Raw genomic sequence first — 15,856 nt, 5'->3', positions numbered from 1 at the left:
AGAGGTGCTGCAATGTGATCCGATGGTAGAGTGGTAGCTGCACAACCTAAAAATAAGTCTTACCTTGCATTCCCTGCAGCTCCTGGATAGAAAGCGCTGGCCTTCAGAAAAGGTCTTGCCCATGTAGGTACATTTAACTGTGGACAGACAAAATAGAACATAACTCTTTCAATAACCTTCTATTGAGTACAGTAACTATGGAATACATAGAACATATCTAGACAAAAAAAATGCTTTTGAGATCGCCTGTTAAAAAAACTAAAAACTAAAAATAAGAAAAGTTTCCAGCCTGACTTTGCGCATACTTAATTCTGTTAGAAACAAAGTTGTTTTCTTGGCGGGTGTGCATACGCGGAGAGGAAGTGTGTAACAGCGCATTAAGAATACAACAGCAGTATAGACCCTTCTGCATATTCCTCTGGCGATGGCAGAAATAGAAAATGAAGCATATGATATGAAGCCCTGCTTTCCCCTGCGTCTCCAGGGTGTGCGGGACTGTGGATGGCGCCGCTGCAGCTCTGGAGCGCTGCTGTGTGCCAGACCTCTGATGTTCACAGGGGAGGAAGAGGAGGATGAGGATCGGGAGCCAGTGAAGGGCTTGGAGGGAGGCAGAGGAGGGCTGCAATTATTCAAAGACAAACTATACCTCTGGGATTTAGTGCTGCTGCTTTTCTTTTCTTTTTTTTTTGCTGTATAGAAAGACACAGTTTGTCCGTGGGTCTGTGAGCAGTTACCAAACCCCTGTGTGCTTTATACTAGAACTAGTGCTTCCACTTCAGCTTCTATGGATATCAGGCTGCTTGTGATCTTCGCTCTCGCAGATCATTTACTCTGGTTTCACTGTGCCAGCAGATCATGAGCAAAACAAACACCAGTTGTGTTGTTTGTATCTACAGCGGCTATAGCACCTAGACAGCATGAAACACTTTTACTCAGAAACAGCTGTCTACTCATTGAGCGCCGTCCAAATGAAAGCATTGATCATCTGCTGAAATGCATACAAATACATATTTTTAGATTCTACGAGTGAGCATATGTTTTGGTCATGCAAATAATGGCCGTCTTAAGAAGTGGGAATTGCAGAAATGTTCTATTTTGCTGTGTCTGAAAGCAGCGAGGGACTGGAAATAGTTAAGCTGACAATTGAGCATTCTCTCAAACCAATTTACTATTACACCTGTGACAGAATATGAGTATATGATGAAAGACTCCATTTTAATTTGATTAAGGAATTAATTTAAAAGTCCTGGTTCAGTCACAGAAAGGACGATAAAAGGGGAAAAAAAGAGTACCTTGCGGAAAGAGACCTAACAGCCCACATCAAAGAGATGCTGAGAAAAAATCACATCGGACATCACAAGAGAACTCAGAGAATTAAGAGTGGAGTAAAAAGACTCCAGGAATTACATTAAACAAGAGTAAGAGGATCTTAAAAAATGAAAACTGAAAAAAAACGGATGGCTGAAAGGGTCGAGAGGATCGGAGAAAGAATGGACAACACAGAGGAATGTAAAAAAAAAAATTGACACGATATGAAAGAGAGTGCGATGAAAATGGAATATCTTGAAAATAAATCGCGGCAAAAAAAGTATAAGGATTCCGAAGGAAAAATCAAATGTAACAGCGGTCCATCGCTTTGCAGTTGCAAAGAAGTCAAGAAGTACGGTATAAACCCTGCAGTAATAGTACAGCATAGTCACCTGGGAAATGAGACAGCAAGTTTTGAAAAACTGCGTGGGTGAAGAGGGAACCTGTGCAACTCCACTTCGACCATGCAGGACTATGCAACTTAGTTGCAAATCTCACGAAAAGGATTCATAAATATCTAGAATGTCAAGTTGTAGGGTATTTCAAGATGTAGTTATCTATTTATTTGCTGCTCAGATTAAGCATTTACTGATACGGATGAGTGAAATGGAAAGTTTGACAGCCATGTGTAGTAACTGTCTCTAAACTATAATTAGAGGAAAGGTAATGACACTTAAATGTTTCGCTTTTGTCAAACATTTAATTGGCATTGCCCTGAATCAATGTCAGTCCATTCACTGTTGCTTTAACTTCATTTTCCCAGTGATGGATAGCCTTTAATAGCAGAGGGCAAATACTGAGCAATGTTGACCAATTAATATCATCATCATCTTTCTATACTGCTTGCCAGAAAAACAAAGGAGTAGGAATGTCAACAGTCAATTTGAACCCAAAACTCTTTGTGTGTGGTGTGAAAGTTATTTTTGTACATGAGCAGAAGGAATCTTCGAGAGGTTGGAGGGTGAGTAATTCCTCCTGCTTGATCTAAATGTGTGCTGCTGATACTTACGTCTGCATTTCTTGCAGCAAGTCCCGTCAATGTGAACTGGCAGAAAGTCCTCTGAGCAGTTCGATGGAGGACAGAAAATCCTGCGACACTCCACCACACCATTCTGAAAGAAACATATTTTATTTTTAGCAAAAACATACATACATCTGAAAGGATGTAATACTCCAACACTCGCTGTGAAGGTGTTTGCCTGTCACATGGCCCAAATAACACGCACTGAAATTGTTTGCTATTTTCATTTATCTCAATTAACATTTGCCCAAGCATTCATGGAATTGTTTATCTAGATCTGAAAAAATACAGCCTCTCTTCCCTTAATAGTAAACATTAATTCCCCATACAGTACGGTGTATGCTTTCTTCCAAAGCAGCTAACAGTACAGTCCACAAACCTGGATGGCTAAATGTTCATACAGGATTAGCAACATGCAAACCAGCCCACAACTCTTAAGAATCCAACCTTCAGTTATACAATGTAAAAACAAAAAACAAAAAATTATCCATATAAAAAAAATAATTAGATTGTCATAGAATCAGATAACAGCTTCATCATTTAGGGATGGAAGGCATCGACTGAAACCGAGCGGCCGGCTGATAGCAGGTAGTTATTTAGGCCCGGAAGGACTGCCTTCATTTTTTTGAAGTTGATATCTCACTCTGCAAGTGCCTCTTCATTTCATGAGTCATCTGGAATGGTTTCCCCCAGGACGCTGTGGTTATCAGTGGCATGTCCACAGGAGCGATATCAAACTAACTAAACTCCACCCGGTGCTTTATGTCCAATGAAGCAGCAAGTCTTAACTCCACCCGGGGCACAGAACGGCCTGATTCAACAAATGTCAAAGTCGGGTTGCTAAGTATGAAAGCAGGCAGAGATTCTCATTAGGGGGTATAGGTAAGACGCAGGGAGAAACAGATGCAGGCAGTTGAGAAGAGGGAGGTATAATTTGTAGGCAAGGTAAGGAAGTGTTGGGACAACACAGGGATAATCATTTTTCCATTAAAAAATGAAAAAAAAATCTACCTTTAGATCCTGTTGTGACTGCTGTTTTATCTGCCAGCGATGCTTAAAGTGTTTATATGTTAAAAATTCCTGTCATTTGCAAATATAATGTACCCACTTGACGCATGCTATTTTTTAAAATCTGTATTCAGTGAGATAATTCCCACCCGGTGTAAAAACAGGTTGTTACAAAACCCGTAGAAAAAAAGAACACATCCTGGTCTTGAATGTTTCACTGTAGCTTAAATTATGTATGCAGTGTGAACATCATGATGATCTTAAACAAGCTAAAATATGGGACCTTCACCATAATTTTGTAATCTTGTTTCCTGTCATTTCTCCACTGTCACTATACAGGTTTGAATGCCCAAACAACACTTAAGCCCCAAAATAATAGTGTAAGATACTGTCAGACTGTTTGGAATAAGAGTACTTTGTCACACTTAACAGCTGCTCAAGAAAAAGATTAGGGGGAATAGTGGATAAATAAACAAAGACTTATATGCTGCTTCGACTCAAGACGCAAATTTCTTCAGAATTCCTTCCAACTATTTGACTAAAAGAAAATTGGTTGAAATTATTGCAGTTTGTCTTAACAAATTCAGGCCTCAAAAAGAAACTGAAGTACTCAACGTAATGGAGATACATATTTATTTAACCTTTATTTATACAGGTAAATCCCATTGAGACCGAAGACTCTTTTACAAGGGAGACCTGTTCCCATTCCCACGTTTTCCATTCACACACACACTCAAACACCGATAGCAGGCCGACTATAGGGAGCAATTTAGTTCAGTGTCTTGCTCAGGGACACTTCGAGATGTGGTGGGGAGACGGGGGATTGAACCTTCGACCCTATAGTTGAGGGTCGACCGACCGCCCTACCTACTCCGCCACAGCCGCCCTAATTCAACAAATTAGGGCGTATTTGCCTCATTCATTTGACTGTGAGGACTATGTTGACACGTACCTGGCAGGCACAGTTCCTGCAGTTCTCGGGCTCCATCCACAGCTCCTTGTCCCGGTAGACCTGTCCGTTGGTGCTGCAGGTCCTCTCACAGTGACAGCCCTCCAGTTGGGTCAGCCTGGACTCAGCGTAGCTCAACTGAGGGTCGGGAAACAGAATCAACGTTGTCACAATACCAAATCAAAAGTCTGAGTGTGTGTGTGTGTGTGTGTGTGTGTGTGTGTGTGTGTGTGTGTGTGTGTGTGTGTGTGTGTGTGTGTGTGTGTGTGTGTGTGTGTGTGTGTGTGTGTGTGTGTGTGTGTGCAGGTTAACCCATAGCCCTCTGTTCGAGAGCTCCTCGACTGGGAGACACTCATCATTGGTAAGGGCACATAGCAATAATAAATGACTATCATTCCGCTCATGTACCAGACCCAGGGGCTATAATCTACTGAGAGATGACAGACAGGACTGACAGCTCAGGATCCTGCCTCACATCTCTCCTATATTCATACACACACTGATTAGCTCTGTTTCTTCCTCTTACAGCTTATTTCATGCTCAACGCTCTCCACGGTCGCCTCCTGTCAGAAGTGATATACTGTATCTTTGACTGACAAAAAGTGTCACCAGTCAGTGTCACACCGAGTGGCACAGAGGGCGGGTTACATCAACAAGGGTTTATTGTCAAACAGGTTTCAATAAACTGATATGGATCCTAATTAAAATTGTGCAAGTGTGACTAAAAATATTGTTTAATCATTCGAAACCAAGATCAGCTAAATTGACAATCAGCAACATTTATTGATCCCATTTATAGGACATAGTAGTGTCAGCAGTGGCGAGTCATCCAATCAAGGAAAGGAAAGGGGTTGATGTTGATATATAGAGAAGGAGAGAGGTTTTTTTTGTGAGCACATAATATACAGCTTTAACACAATCGGATTGGACAGTTGATATCCCTCAACATATCCACTTGCAGTATCACGCAAATCAATAATAAAACGGCCACTTATTATACTTACTTTTCTTGGTAAAAATTTGCATTTCAGCTTGAATTTATCTATAATATCACCACTGTTCCAAGGCTCCCTCTGTAAAATAGTCCACTATATCCATCAGAGCTCACGTTTGGCCTTGAGTAGGAGCTGGTATGGTTAGACACAAACAGTAATTCATATATATATGTATAGGATACAAGTTGTCCTCGCCCACAAATGAACAGCCACAGTCCTGTCTGGAAGGTGGGGGAATTCAAAAAGGTCATATTGATCTGAGAAGCGTAGGTCAACTGAGAAATTGTATGTCCACTTAAGACATTTAAGGCCACTCTGCCACTGCCCCCTCTGCTCCACTGAGACCTGCCCATGCCGTAGTGTCAGAAAAGACAAGACTGGCCATGAAACGCTTGAGGCTTCCTGGTAAAAAAGAAAAATGGGGATGTCACCGTGGCTTTTTTGCTTCAGTCAGAGGAGTCGGCTGCTGGAGAGCCTGTGTGAGCTGTAAAGATGTGTCCTGTCAAAGCCCTAAACAAAATGTTTGAAATGCAATTTCAAAGGCTTGGGGGGTTGTGGTGGGGGCTGCCTCGAGGCGCCGCAGAGGAATTCCTTCGCCATAACAACGTGAGCATCAAATGGCACTGTCATACTACACAGAGGAGTCAGAAGCTAATAGGTATGTATCTCCTATGGTTCACATGGGGCAGAGAGACACGAGTGAAACAATACAATAACAACTGAAGACAAAGTCCCAGTGAACGGACAATGTGTATTTATGACATTTCATCTGTTAGTTTTTTTTTTGTTTTTCACCTGCATGCCTGACGGATGATTCAAACATGTATGAGTGAATTTCCATGAAATTCTAGCGATTCAATCAATATCTGGCCTACAAGCAATTACTTTGAATTTGTATGTAAACCAGATCTGTGATGTCTCTCTCATCAGGAGAAAAACAAACTCACAGGGAGACTCTAAACATGTGATGGTTTCGGACATCGACTGAGCAGCTTGATCCTCGTTTCACCCAATCAATATAACGTGTAATTTGCAAAATGTGTAATTGGTCTCCATGAGCATTTTAGTTGACCGGAGGGAAATTCTGGTATTTTTCCAACCTCTTAAATGAGATTTATACATTACACAAGGGGTTATTGGCAATACCTTTGCAGATACCTAGCTCTTAATTTATAGTTCAATTTTGAACTTTGACTCCATGTCTTTCAGAATAGTTGGCTACACTGCTGAGGCAGCGAGGGGCTGAAAAAGTCCTCCAAAGAGGGCAGTGAGCACCAGATTATCTTCTGGGTAGGTGTTGATGACCCTCTGAAGGGCTCTGGTCTGCTACCCGACAGCTGTTGTACCACTCTGAGATACAGTACGTCAGTACGGTTGTAAGACATTCTCCAGCAGGTGGGTTTTTCCTGAGTGTCCCCAGGAAGTAGAGTTGCTGCTGCTTTCCTTTCATGACTACTGGGGTGATGTTCGTAGTCCAGGAAAGATCTTTATTTGAAAACAGGATCCCTTTCCACACAGTCCCCTTTGATGAGTAGTGGATTGGGATATACACTGTTCTTGCAGAAGTCTATTATGGATTTTTTGGATTTTTATTGTTAGGGCAAGATGACCCTCAGGATACAACGCCACGATCGTCTTTGGACTTAATCTCTGTAGGCTGTGTCGCGTCCCCCTGAGATATGTCCAACCAGAGTCGTGTCGTACACAAACTTAAAGCTGGTGTCGGTGGGATGGGTTGGCGCACAGTCCAGAATAGGGCTCAATACACAGCCTTGGGGAACTGTCCATAATTCCGACAGAACATTATTTTGACAGCTCAATAGTCGGACATATTTCCCATTGGACCGAAAGGCCATTGGTCTGGCGGTCCGTTATCCCGCAAATACACAGACTACGTGCAGTGTTGTACCCTTACAATGTAATGTATTTTGACAGGCAAACCATGAGACTTTAATTTAGCGAAAGCCAAAGTATGGCACAATTAAAATAAAGCCATCTCTTCCTCCATTATCTTCCTCCATTATCGCCTCTATTGTAGGCAGAACTATGAGAAAAAATAGTAGATTGGTATCATTACCAATACTACAGTTGTGGTATCAGAAAAAAAATGGTATTAAGCTATTTCACAATGTGTTTTGGCGCTAACATGTGTGTGCTTCCTTTCCCTGACCAACACACACTTGTATAATCCACCTAAAAACTGCCATGCTGATCCACACACAGTCGAGTGCATTATCATCTTGCCTCGCCTTGACACTCGAGACCAAGCAATTACTCTCCTTGTGCTGAATTCCTCTAGTCTCCACAGCATACGGCGGAGATTCCATTTAGCGCTGGAAAATGACTGCATCCCTCCCTACTGCGACTCATTTGAGCAATGAGGTCAGGTGGCAATAGGTTGAGGTGTGTGTTCGTGTGAAGGAGGAGGCGCTGACACAGTGCTAGGGTAATGTTCTTCATTTCACCCTTATTTACACAGCCAATTATTCTGCGGCTCGTCTGCCAGCTGAGATGTCCTTGCTTCATTCACTCCCACCTGATAGCACTCACCCATGCACATAGAAGCCCACACACTCAATCACATAGGCAAACACACAAAGTCAATCACACTCTCACACACACACACACACACACACACACACACACACACACACACAGTTATACAGATGCTTAGTTTTATGACTGGTTTAAGCTTCCCCCCTTGACTCCAGAGCAGAGAACACACTGCCTGTTAGCCTCCTGTTAGCCACAAAGCAGCCGCCATTTCCTGAACCCTCTCTAAACCCTGAAGTTACTTGCCCCTTGTGTGTGTATGTGTAAGTGCTACCCATTAAACCTCTAGGATGTATTATGATACTAAAAGCAAGAAAAGTATACAATTAATGTTTTTAACAAGATATATAACACTTTTATATCGCTTACCCCTGTGTATGCCAATAAAGAGGTACTGTAGCTGTTACTGAAGAATGGTCAGTAACATACTGTGATAAATCCTCACATTTCCCTTGTTTTCATGAAGGGAAAGTCAGTATTTGGATAATTATAATTGTATTGGACCAAAATTCCCTTCTATCCTTAGCACCAAAAATACATTGTGTTAATAATCAAACATATTAATCAAACACAGAATAGCAGCCAATGATGTGACCGACAGTCTGACCAATCACATGTCCACAATCAGTCTGTGATTAAATCATGTGAGAAGTGAAATGTAAAGGGGGTTCTTTGTTCTTACTTTCAGAGTCATCTTTGCCAGTAGATCTTGAAGGTCCATGATGCCTTGCACCAGGCTTAGGAAATCGCTACAGGTGGGACAGGCTCAACGGAGGAAAAGGAAGCACCAAAACAGAAGAAGGGGAGAAAAAAAAGAAGAGGGAGACGTTTATATTGGAGAAAAACAAAGAAAAGGGACGGATTATTTGGACATGGCTCATGGCTCATCAATAATAAAGTGACAAGGTGTGATTACAGGCCTTATTGATCAGTGGAAGAGACAAGTGGCACAGCCGTGGCCTTGTATCTTAATTTGTTTGACAGTAAACAGGTGGAGAGGCACGGCAGGGAAGAGGGGACACTGCAATGAATCTGAATGACATCAGAATTAAGATTATTGGAGTAAAGGAACAGGGAACAATAGAGGTATGGGCTTTGTTTATTAGGTCAGCACCAGTTGACACATAGCTGAAGGACAGGAATGAAGAATACTTTTTTCCTTTCAGCCTCGGACCACGTCTGGGACACAATGTGTGACTTTGTTATTGAGATACTTACTGCGGTTAAGGTTAGGACACTGTGTGATGTAGCCGTTGGGAGCGAAAGTCAACTTCACATCCTGGATAACGCCCTGAAAACACAGAGGGAGGGGAGGGGGGGCAGGGAAAAGACAGAGAGAGAGAGAGAAGACAATGACACACACTGATTGACAATATAAAGGGATATCTGATGATCTAATGATTGTAAAAATGTCAAATGGTTGTATTTTTATAGGCTGCATGAAAACCAGCAGAAAAGTTCTGATTGACTGTCCATGGTGCGGTGGGAGGTTTATTAAAAATGTTTCCATGTATGGTAATGCTGCTCAGGCAAGCTCCGGCTGCATGCCCCCACCTTCCTGAAAATCTCCCGCTGCTGGAAGGAAGGTAACCAATCACAACGGAGTGGGGTTTGCAGCAGGGGGGGGAGGGGCGGAGAAGCTCAAAGCAGTGTGTAGAGAGAGACTGCTGTGCTCGCTAGGGTAAGAGGAAGAGTGTCCCGAAAATCTACAAAGTTTTTTGTGATGTGATTCGTGTCAGGTTGCTCTATAGCAGTTTTTAACAAGAAATTAAGACCAGAAAAGTAGTATAATAGGATCTCTTTAAAGGACTGTCAGTCAGTCAATCCCTCTATCTCCAGAGGTGCAGGGCTGGCAAATAAAGGGCTTCATGATGACCACAGAGGACAATCTTGGAAAAAAGGCACCCTCTCTAATGGAAAAAACACACATACTTCTTACACACTGGGGTGCACTGCCCACACACACACAGACAAACATACATAGACACACACACACACACAGGGGAGTTATGCAATTTCAGCATTCATTCGAAGTTGCGGTGGTGGAAGGACATTAGAATTCACCACCTCCAACACAGTTGGCATCTTTCTTTTATGCGTGTGTGAAATCCATTTACAGTGCATTTTGGCTAGCCCGGATGCAAGCAACACCTGCCTCCATTTTTTACACACATACAGAGAGAAGCTTTAGGCGAACTGACTTGCAACACAGATTGAGACCAAACCCACGTACACACATAGAGGAAGTGTGAGCAGTGCATGGGGAAGAAGAGAAATTCAGTGTCACGCAAAATGTAAGTGTAGATCACAGATGTCTATCCCTGCGGTGTAATATAGGGGTACTAACCACAACCTACGTACTATATGTCAGAGTTAACACAGCCATGCTTATCTGGGTCGCCTGTTGTGCATTTTTCAATGATCAGGCTGTGCCCACTCAGTCAGTACATTATCAATATGTTCCTTCATTTTCTATGAGTCCCTGCTGTCAGGTATTCTACAACGTGTACTCCCTGTTCTCGGTGAAACATGATTCTTATTTGAGGTGATTTGATTATATTGATAGTTTATGTTCAACTCTTGGCAATGAAGGGCTTTGTATTGCTGGTAGTGGTGGTCGCTACATTGGGGTTTTGGTCAAATGTAATGGCTTGTGGAGGGTGTTTCTCTCTCGATTTAATTATATAAATTGTTTTATATTGCTAACAAGTGTCCGCCAATATAAAGCCATTTTCAAAACTACATTCTACTTTACAAACATTCATATATGCCAAGCAGTCGCAATTTTCCTCGATTGCTTTGGCACACTTTTCTATTCATACTTTTTTTCAAAACAGCTCACACACAGCCCTCAGAAACAGCGCATGTTGTTAGCACACACATCAAAACCAACCATTTACATCCACCCCTCAAGTTGTGCTCAATTGAAAATTTATGTTTTCAAATTTTTATAACAATGGATTTTTAAAGAAAAACAAGATAAGGTACAGCTTTCAATATGCACCTCTGCAAACATTACTCGAACCTGTGTTCAGCCCCCTCAGTACTGACAGTGCTTTACCACTGACACACACACTTGGGATTTTGTACTGAGCAATATTAGAGAAAATGCTGTCAGAAAGTATAGAAAATCCCAATACATTTGTATTGTACTTCTGTACAACTGCGAAGGATTTAGCAAACAATGACCCGTCAACACCATTGCTTTGCATTGCTGAACTTTTCAGAAAATCCTTAGATGCTTGTTTTGTGGTCCCAAGGTCTACAACTTCACTCACCGTTGTTGCTGATAAAATTACCTTTATTTTGCTTTGTCGGCTAGCTTTTACATTAATAATTTCCCACTTAGCCTGTTTATTATAGTAATAATAGGCCAGGCATGTTTTTCCAACACTTTGCCCCCAGGCAACGTTTACAGAGGCTTGTTATCCTGGGTAAAGCTGTGTCCTGCTGTTTTTTGCTCATGCACCACATGACCTTCCTTTCCTAGCAATGTGTGAATATTTAACCCTTTACCTGCAGTTCTTCTCCTGGGACTAACCTAACATCAACAACAGTAATTAACAAGTGTGAGATGGGAGATACAAGGAGCAGGTTGAGCTGAAAAGAGTTTTCATGAAAAGTCGTGATTAGCAAAGCTTACTGTATGTGCAGCATACCTTTGTATGCAAGTGACAAAAAGCCTGGGATGCTGAAGGACCACTTAAGTCCACTCTGATTTCAAATCAACACAGTATTCTGTTTCGATGTAGTCCCTGATTGGTTAGCTGCACCACCACAGTGAAACATAAAAAGCAACCAGCTAGAGACTAAAATAATGCAACATAACTTACTTTTCGTTAAGCACTGTGTGTCAAGTTTTTTTTCTCCAATAAATCTATATAAGGTATGGAAGAGGAAATTATGCCGTGGATGGAACGAGAAGACTTAATGAAAGCATAAATTAACTAAAATATTAAGAATAATTTAAACAATCCGTTAAGACAGGAGGCGATAAGACAGACCACAGGGAGAGAAAAAAGCCAAGCCGAGTGAAAGATCTATAAGCTCTGAATCTCTCACGTCCAGGTTGGGCTTATACTCTATCATTCTGCCTTATGATACGTGTCCAAGCTTTCCATCAGTGTCCTGGGTTGGATTCATTACTGTCCGTGGTGCATGAAACACTGAATGTTTCACAAAAGCACCGCTACCAAACAGGCCTGCCGTGTCCCTGAGGAGTCAGCAGCCTTGGCACAATGGATTCTAGATAAAGTTAATTTATTGCAGTTGCTCCTTCAGATGGAGAGCCTTGCGGGAGGAGGCATCACGGAGAGAAGAGGAGCCTCTCAAAGCCACTGCGAGGGCTCAATATGTTTTATGGAAAGGCCTAGTTAGCTCATCTGGTCATTATCCTACTCCTGAGTCCTGAATGGGATGTATTACAGCTGCGGTTGTATGTCACCTCCTATTTACTTCTAAAGATCTTTGCCATTTCTCAACTTCCTTCACTTCTTTTTTTTCTCATATACGTATATATACACCAATACACACAGCACACAGCTCCCTGTAAATATCATCTTGTGGTTTTTAATTTTCTGTTCAAATGAAATGGTGCGTTGTTAAGAACAATGGTTAAACTTTCGACCAGGACAAAGTTCACAAAGTGTTCCCAATATTACAATGTTGGCAATTACCAATCAAATAGGTGTTTATCTAACGCCATGCTATAATCCAAAGAGTTTATCCCAACCTATTGCTTGTATATGTGGTTGCATGTATATTCAGCCTATTCACTCTCTGTAGCTTGGTATAAAAAATAATACAATTTGTGTTTCACGAATATGCAAAAGGTGAGAGGTATAGCAACAGGTCATGGAAAGAAGGTGTCAGAAGTGCAACTATCAGCCATCATGCCATCACTCATTCCCCGGTAAACCTGAAGAATCTCCTTACTTCCTGCTACTGTTACTTCACACAGGCCTATGCGCTTCCACACCCTCTGTCTCCCCTGCTGACAAACACTTTCACACGCTCCCGTACACACGGAGGCTACATAGATTCTGAGCACTGAGACGACTGCTGGGAGGGGAACCGTATGATGGAACTGTGTCTTTCAAGACCAGAGCTTTTTCCTCCATAAGGAGCAGATCTGTGTAGCCTTGATGTAAGAGGGGGATGAAGGAGGGGGAAATAGAGGGAGGAGGAACAGAGGGCTAGAGTGTGCAGCAGCGATAGTGTCAAAGCACAGGAGGAGGAGAGATAATTTACACCCCATGCAGGGTCTGTTGGCTAATCAATATGTTACATAGAGGAAATAAAGGGCCTATTGATTGGCTTGGCTGGTGGGCAGGAGAGGTAGGAATATCAAGAGCCTGTGCATGTCTCGGTGACACGTCGCCATGTTTGCTCCCTGCTGCTGGTGCATGCAGGAGCCCCGAGAAAATGAGCAGTGATTAAAAAGTCAACAACGCTGTAACAAGCTTCGGGGAATAAGCATTTCAAAGCACACGCTGAGCTTTTAGTGGCTCCTCCGTGGGTCCAAGGCATTTATTTTTTGGTCGTGGCGCTCTTCCCCCCCATATAACTTATTATATTATAACAGCTGATATTGAAAATTAGTAACATTCAGATGCCTGTAGGGTGTGTGTGTGTGTGTGTGTGTGTGTGTGCGTGTGTGTTCCTGTGTCATTGTATTTTTTTAAATGGCCAGAAATAGAGGTCCACACTTGGTAGACCGATAGTCCATTGTTGGTATTGTAGGAGTGTATGTATACTGTGCTTGTGTGCGTGCTTGTGTGTGTGTGTATATCATCCATCGAGTCTTACCTTGAACAGGCCATGCTTGTGGCTGTGCTGGCCTAGCCACACTCCACTGCCTGGGGTGAGCTCCATCTGGGGAGGGTCTATGACCCTCTCATAAATCCTGCCAACAACACAAGAGAATGTTTTGATTATGATAACGACAGAATTTATTTTTTATTTTTTCATTTTTGTCCTGGTCTGGCAGGAAGACTGATCCAATTCTGCTCCAGAGCAACTCCAGCAGACCATGTGTGTGTGTGTGTCTGTCCGTCCCTCCTTTCCTCCCTCCCTCCCTCCCTCCCTGCCCCCTCTCTCCCTTCTGCAGAAGCAGAGGCTGTTCTCCTCAAGCATGACAGCCAGTCTCGCCCCACAGCTCCCTAACACGGGTATTGATATCTGGACCTGGGATGTAGGGCTGGATTAAGTGCGGAATCCTGACACAGACACAAACAGGCTTTGGCATTATCAAGGCAAACATCCTCAGCGTCTATCAGCACCATTTTTTTCCCTGGACCGAGGTGGGCTTAATGATGCCGGCGAGCTCCGATGGGCCTCTCTGTGAGGATGTCAGAGAACAATTTGTCAGGGTTTTCTTCCTCCTCCTTCTCCTCGCGCTATAAGCCCTCGCACAGAGACACACTCTGAATAGCAAGCTGAATGTTCTCGTTCTATATTTCAGCTTCATGGAAAAACGGCATTCTGTGGCCTCTAAAAATATAGCAGGCTTTTCTATCCTTCAAGAAAATAAGTCCCAACATAAGAAATAGAATTAGAATAGAATTTTTTTTTCTCTCATTAATAGTTGGGTCTGTTTCCAAAACAGCGTAGAAGACATGGAGCGACCAACAGGACAGGTTATTGGTCTTGGAATATGATACCAATCCCCTGTAGTGACCATACTGCAACTCATAGCAATTTTTAAGCTTTTGGCCTTAATCGTACAGCTCTATTAGGCAGTACTTTCATTATTAATACCGAGTAAAATGTCTCCCTACTGTGAGAAGAATCCCCACAGCTTGGCAGCTTTCAAAGGTTTAGCCAGCTTTTGGTTTTGCTTTGCCTGTGCATATGGTTAATGGCTTTCACCAACCCGGCCCGCACACACAAGCTACTGGCTCAACATGGAGTGGGAGAAAAAAAATATTGCTCTAGAGATATAGGATTATATCATGACCACAAAGCCTGTCAACATTACATTTAACAGGTGGTATAAACACGGGATGCCCCTATTCCCTTATGTTTCTACTAAATGTATACTGTAGGTTACATTTAATGAGTGTTTGACAATGTGTTAGCCTAAGGAGCTTACTGCGATAATGGAGGCCCTCTTGAGTGTTTTCTGGCTTTAAATAGTCAAAGAATATTCATTGAGGAACGGTACAATTGTGATGAAATGAGACATTCACAGTGAAGATCATCAGCCTCTACCTGCGCTCACACTGCATTTGTTTGTAACAATGTCAAACCAAAAGAGGACTTTTTAATGACATGCAATTTGGAAAAAACTAAATATCAGATTAAAGGCATGTAGGAAATCGACAAAGGGTTTTCCTTCAACACCATAGTAAAAGCAATTTCCCTCTAGCGAGAGAATTAATCAGGTTCAAAAAGGCAGTACAAGTTAAAACGCAATGTGGTCTCTTTATTGTGCCCGATAAATTCTCATTAAGATGAAAAACAACACAATGCAACACTTAAATCAGGGTCTGTTATTCATATGCCCGTGTTTCTTTGTAATTTTTTATTTCTTTAAACTGCTTTTTGTTCATAAAAAAAATGAATAAGTGCCGCAGTGCCTCCATTCTGTTGATGCTGCTGTAGCTGTGTGATTGCCCACCTGCTGAGTGAGCTGTCACTGCGCTAGAGAATGTAGAGGTCATGTGATTATATACTGTATTTTGTCTCCCACAATTTCTCTGTCTGTGCTTCCCTCACCTTCCCCTCTCGTCAGCAGCCAGGCAACGGGTGAAGAAGTGGGAGTTTCACACACACACACACACACACACACACACACACACACACACACACACACACACACACACACACACACACACACACACACACACACACTGGGAAACATTGGAAAGCTGTGATGCCAATTAAAGTGATGTGCTCACAGGCATATTTGCCTTGGTCTGACGCCACAGGCTGCAGCCATCAACAGCTAATTAGAGGGACATACATCAGTCAACATAATTTATGGTATGATTAACGGCACTCCTCTATCGCCGTGGTGCA

The 15,856-nt window shown here is 42.4% G+C and overlaps 1 protein-coding gene across 1 annotated transcript in view; it reads right to left on the bottom strand.

Annotated features, from left to right (window-relative positions):
• LOC307270509 (protein kinase C-binding protein NELL1-like) overlaps nt 1–15,856 on the bottom strand; it is a gene marked incomplete at its 3' end in the record, with an annotated part of 185,522 nt that overhangs the window by 111,594 nt on the left and 58,072 nt on the right. Inside the window, exons 5-10 of the mRNA XM_080053488.1 lie at nt 13,643–13,739; nt 9,053–9,125; nt 8,517–8,599; nt 4,290–4,424; nt 2,318–2,420; nt 64–137 (exon numbers count right to left, since the gene is read on the bottom strand). Coding sequence (XP_079909614.1) covers nt 64–137; nt 2,318–2,420; nt 4,290–4,424; nt 8,517–8,599; nt 9,053–9,125; nt 13,643–13,739 — 565 coding nt within the window. The remainder of the gene's footprint in view (nt 1–63; nt 138–2,317; nt 2,421–4,289; nt 4,425–8,516; nt 8,600–9,052; nt 9,126–13,642; nt 13,740–15,856) is intronic.

This window comes from Ammodytes marinus, assembly GCF_949987685.1.
Source record: "Ammodytes marinus genome assembly, chromosome: 1".
NCBI lineage: Eukaryota > Metazoa > Chordata > Actinopteri > Uranoscopiformes > Ammodytidae > Ammodytes > Ammodytes marinus.
This window is presented reverse-complemented; position numbering and strand designations above follow the sequence as displayed.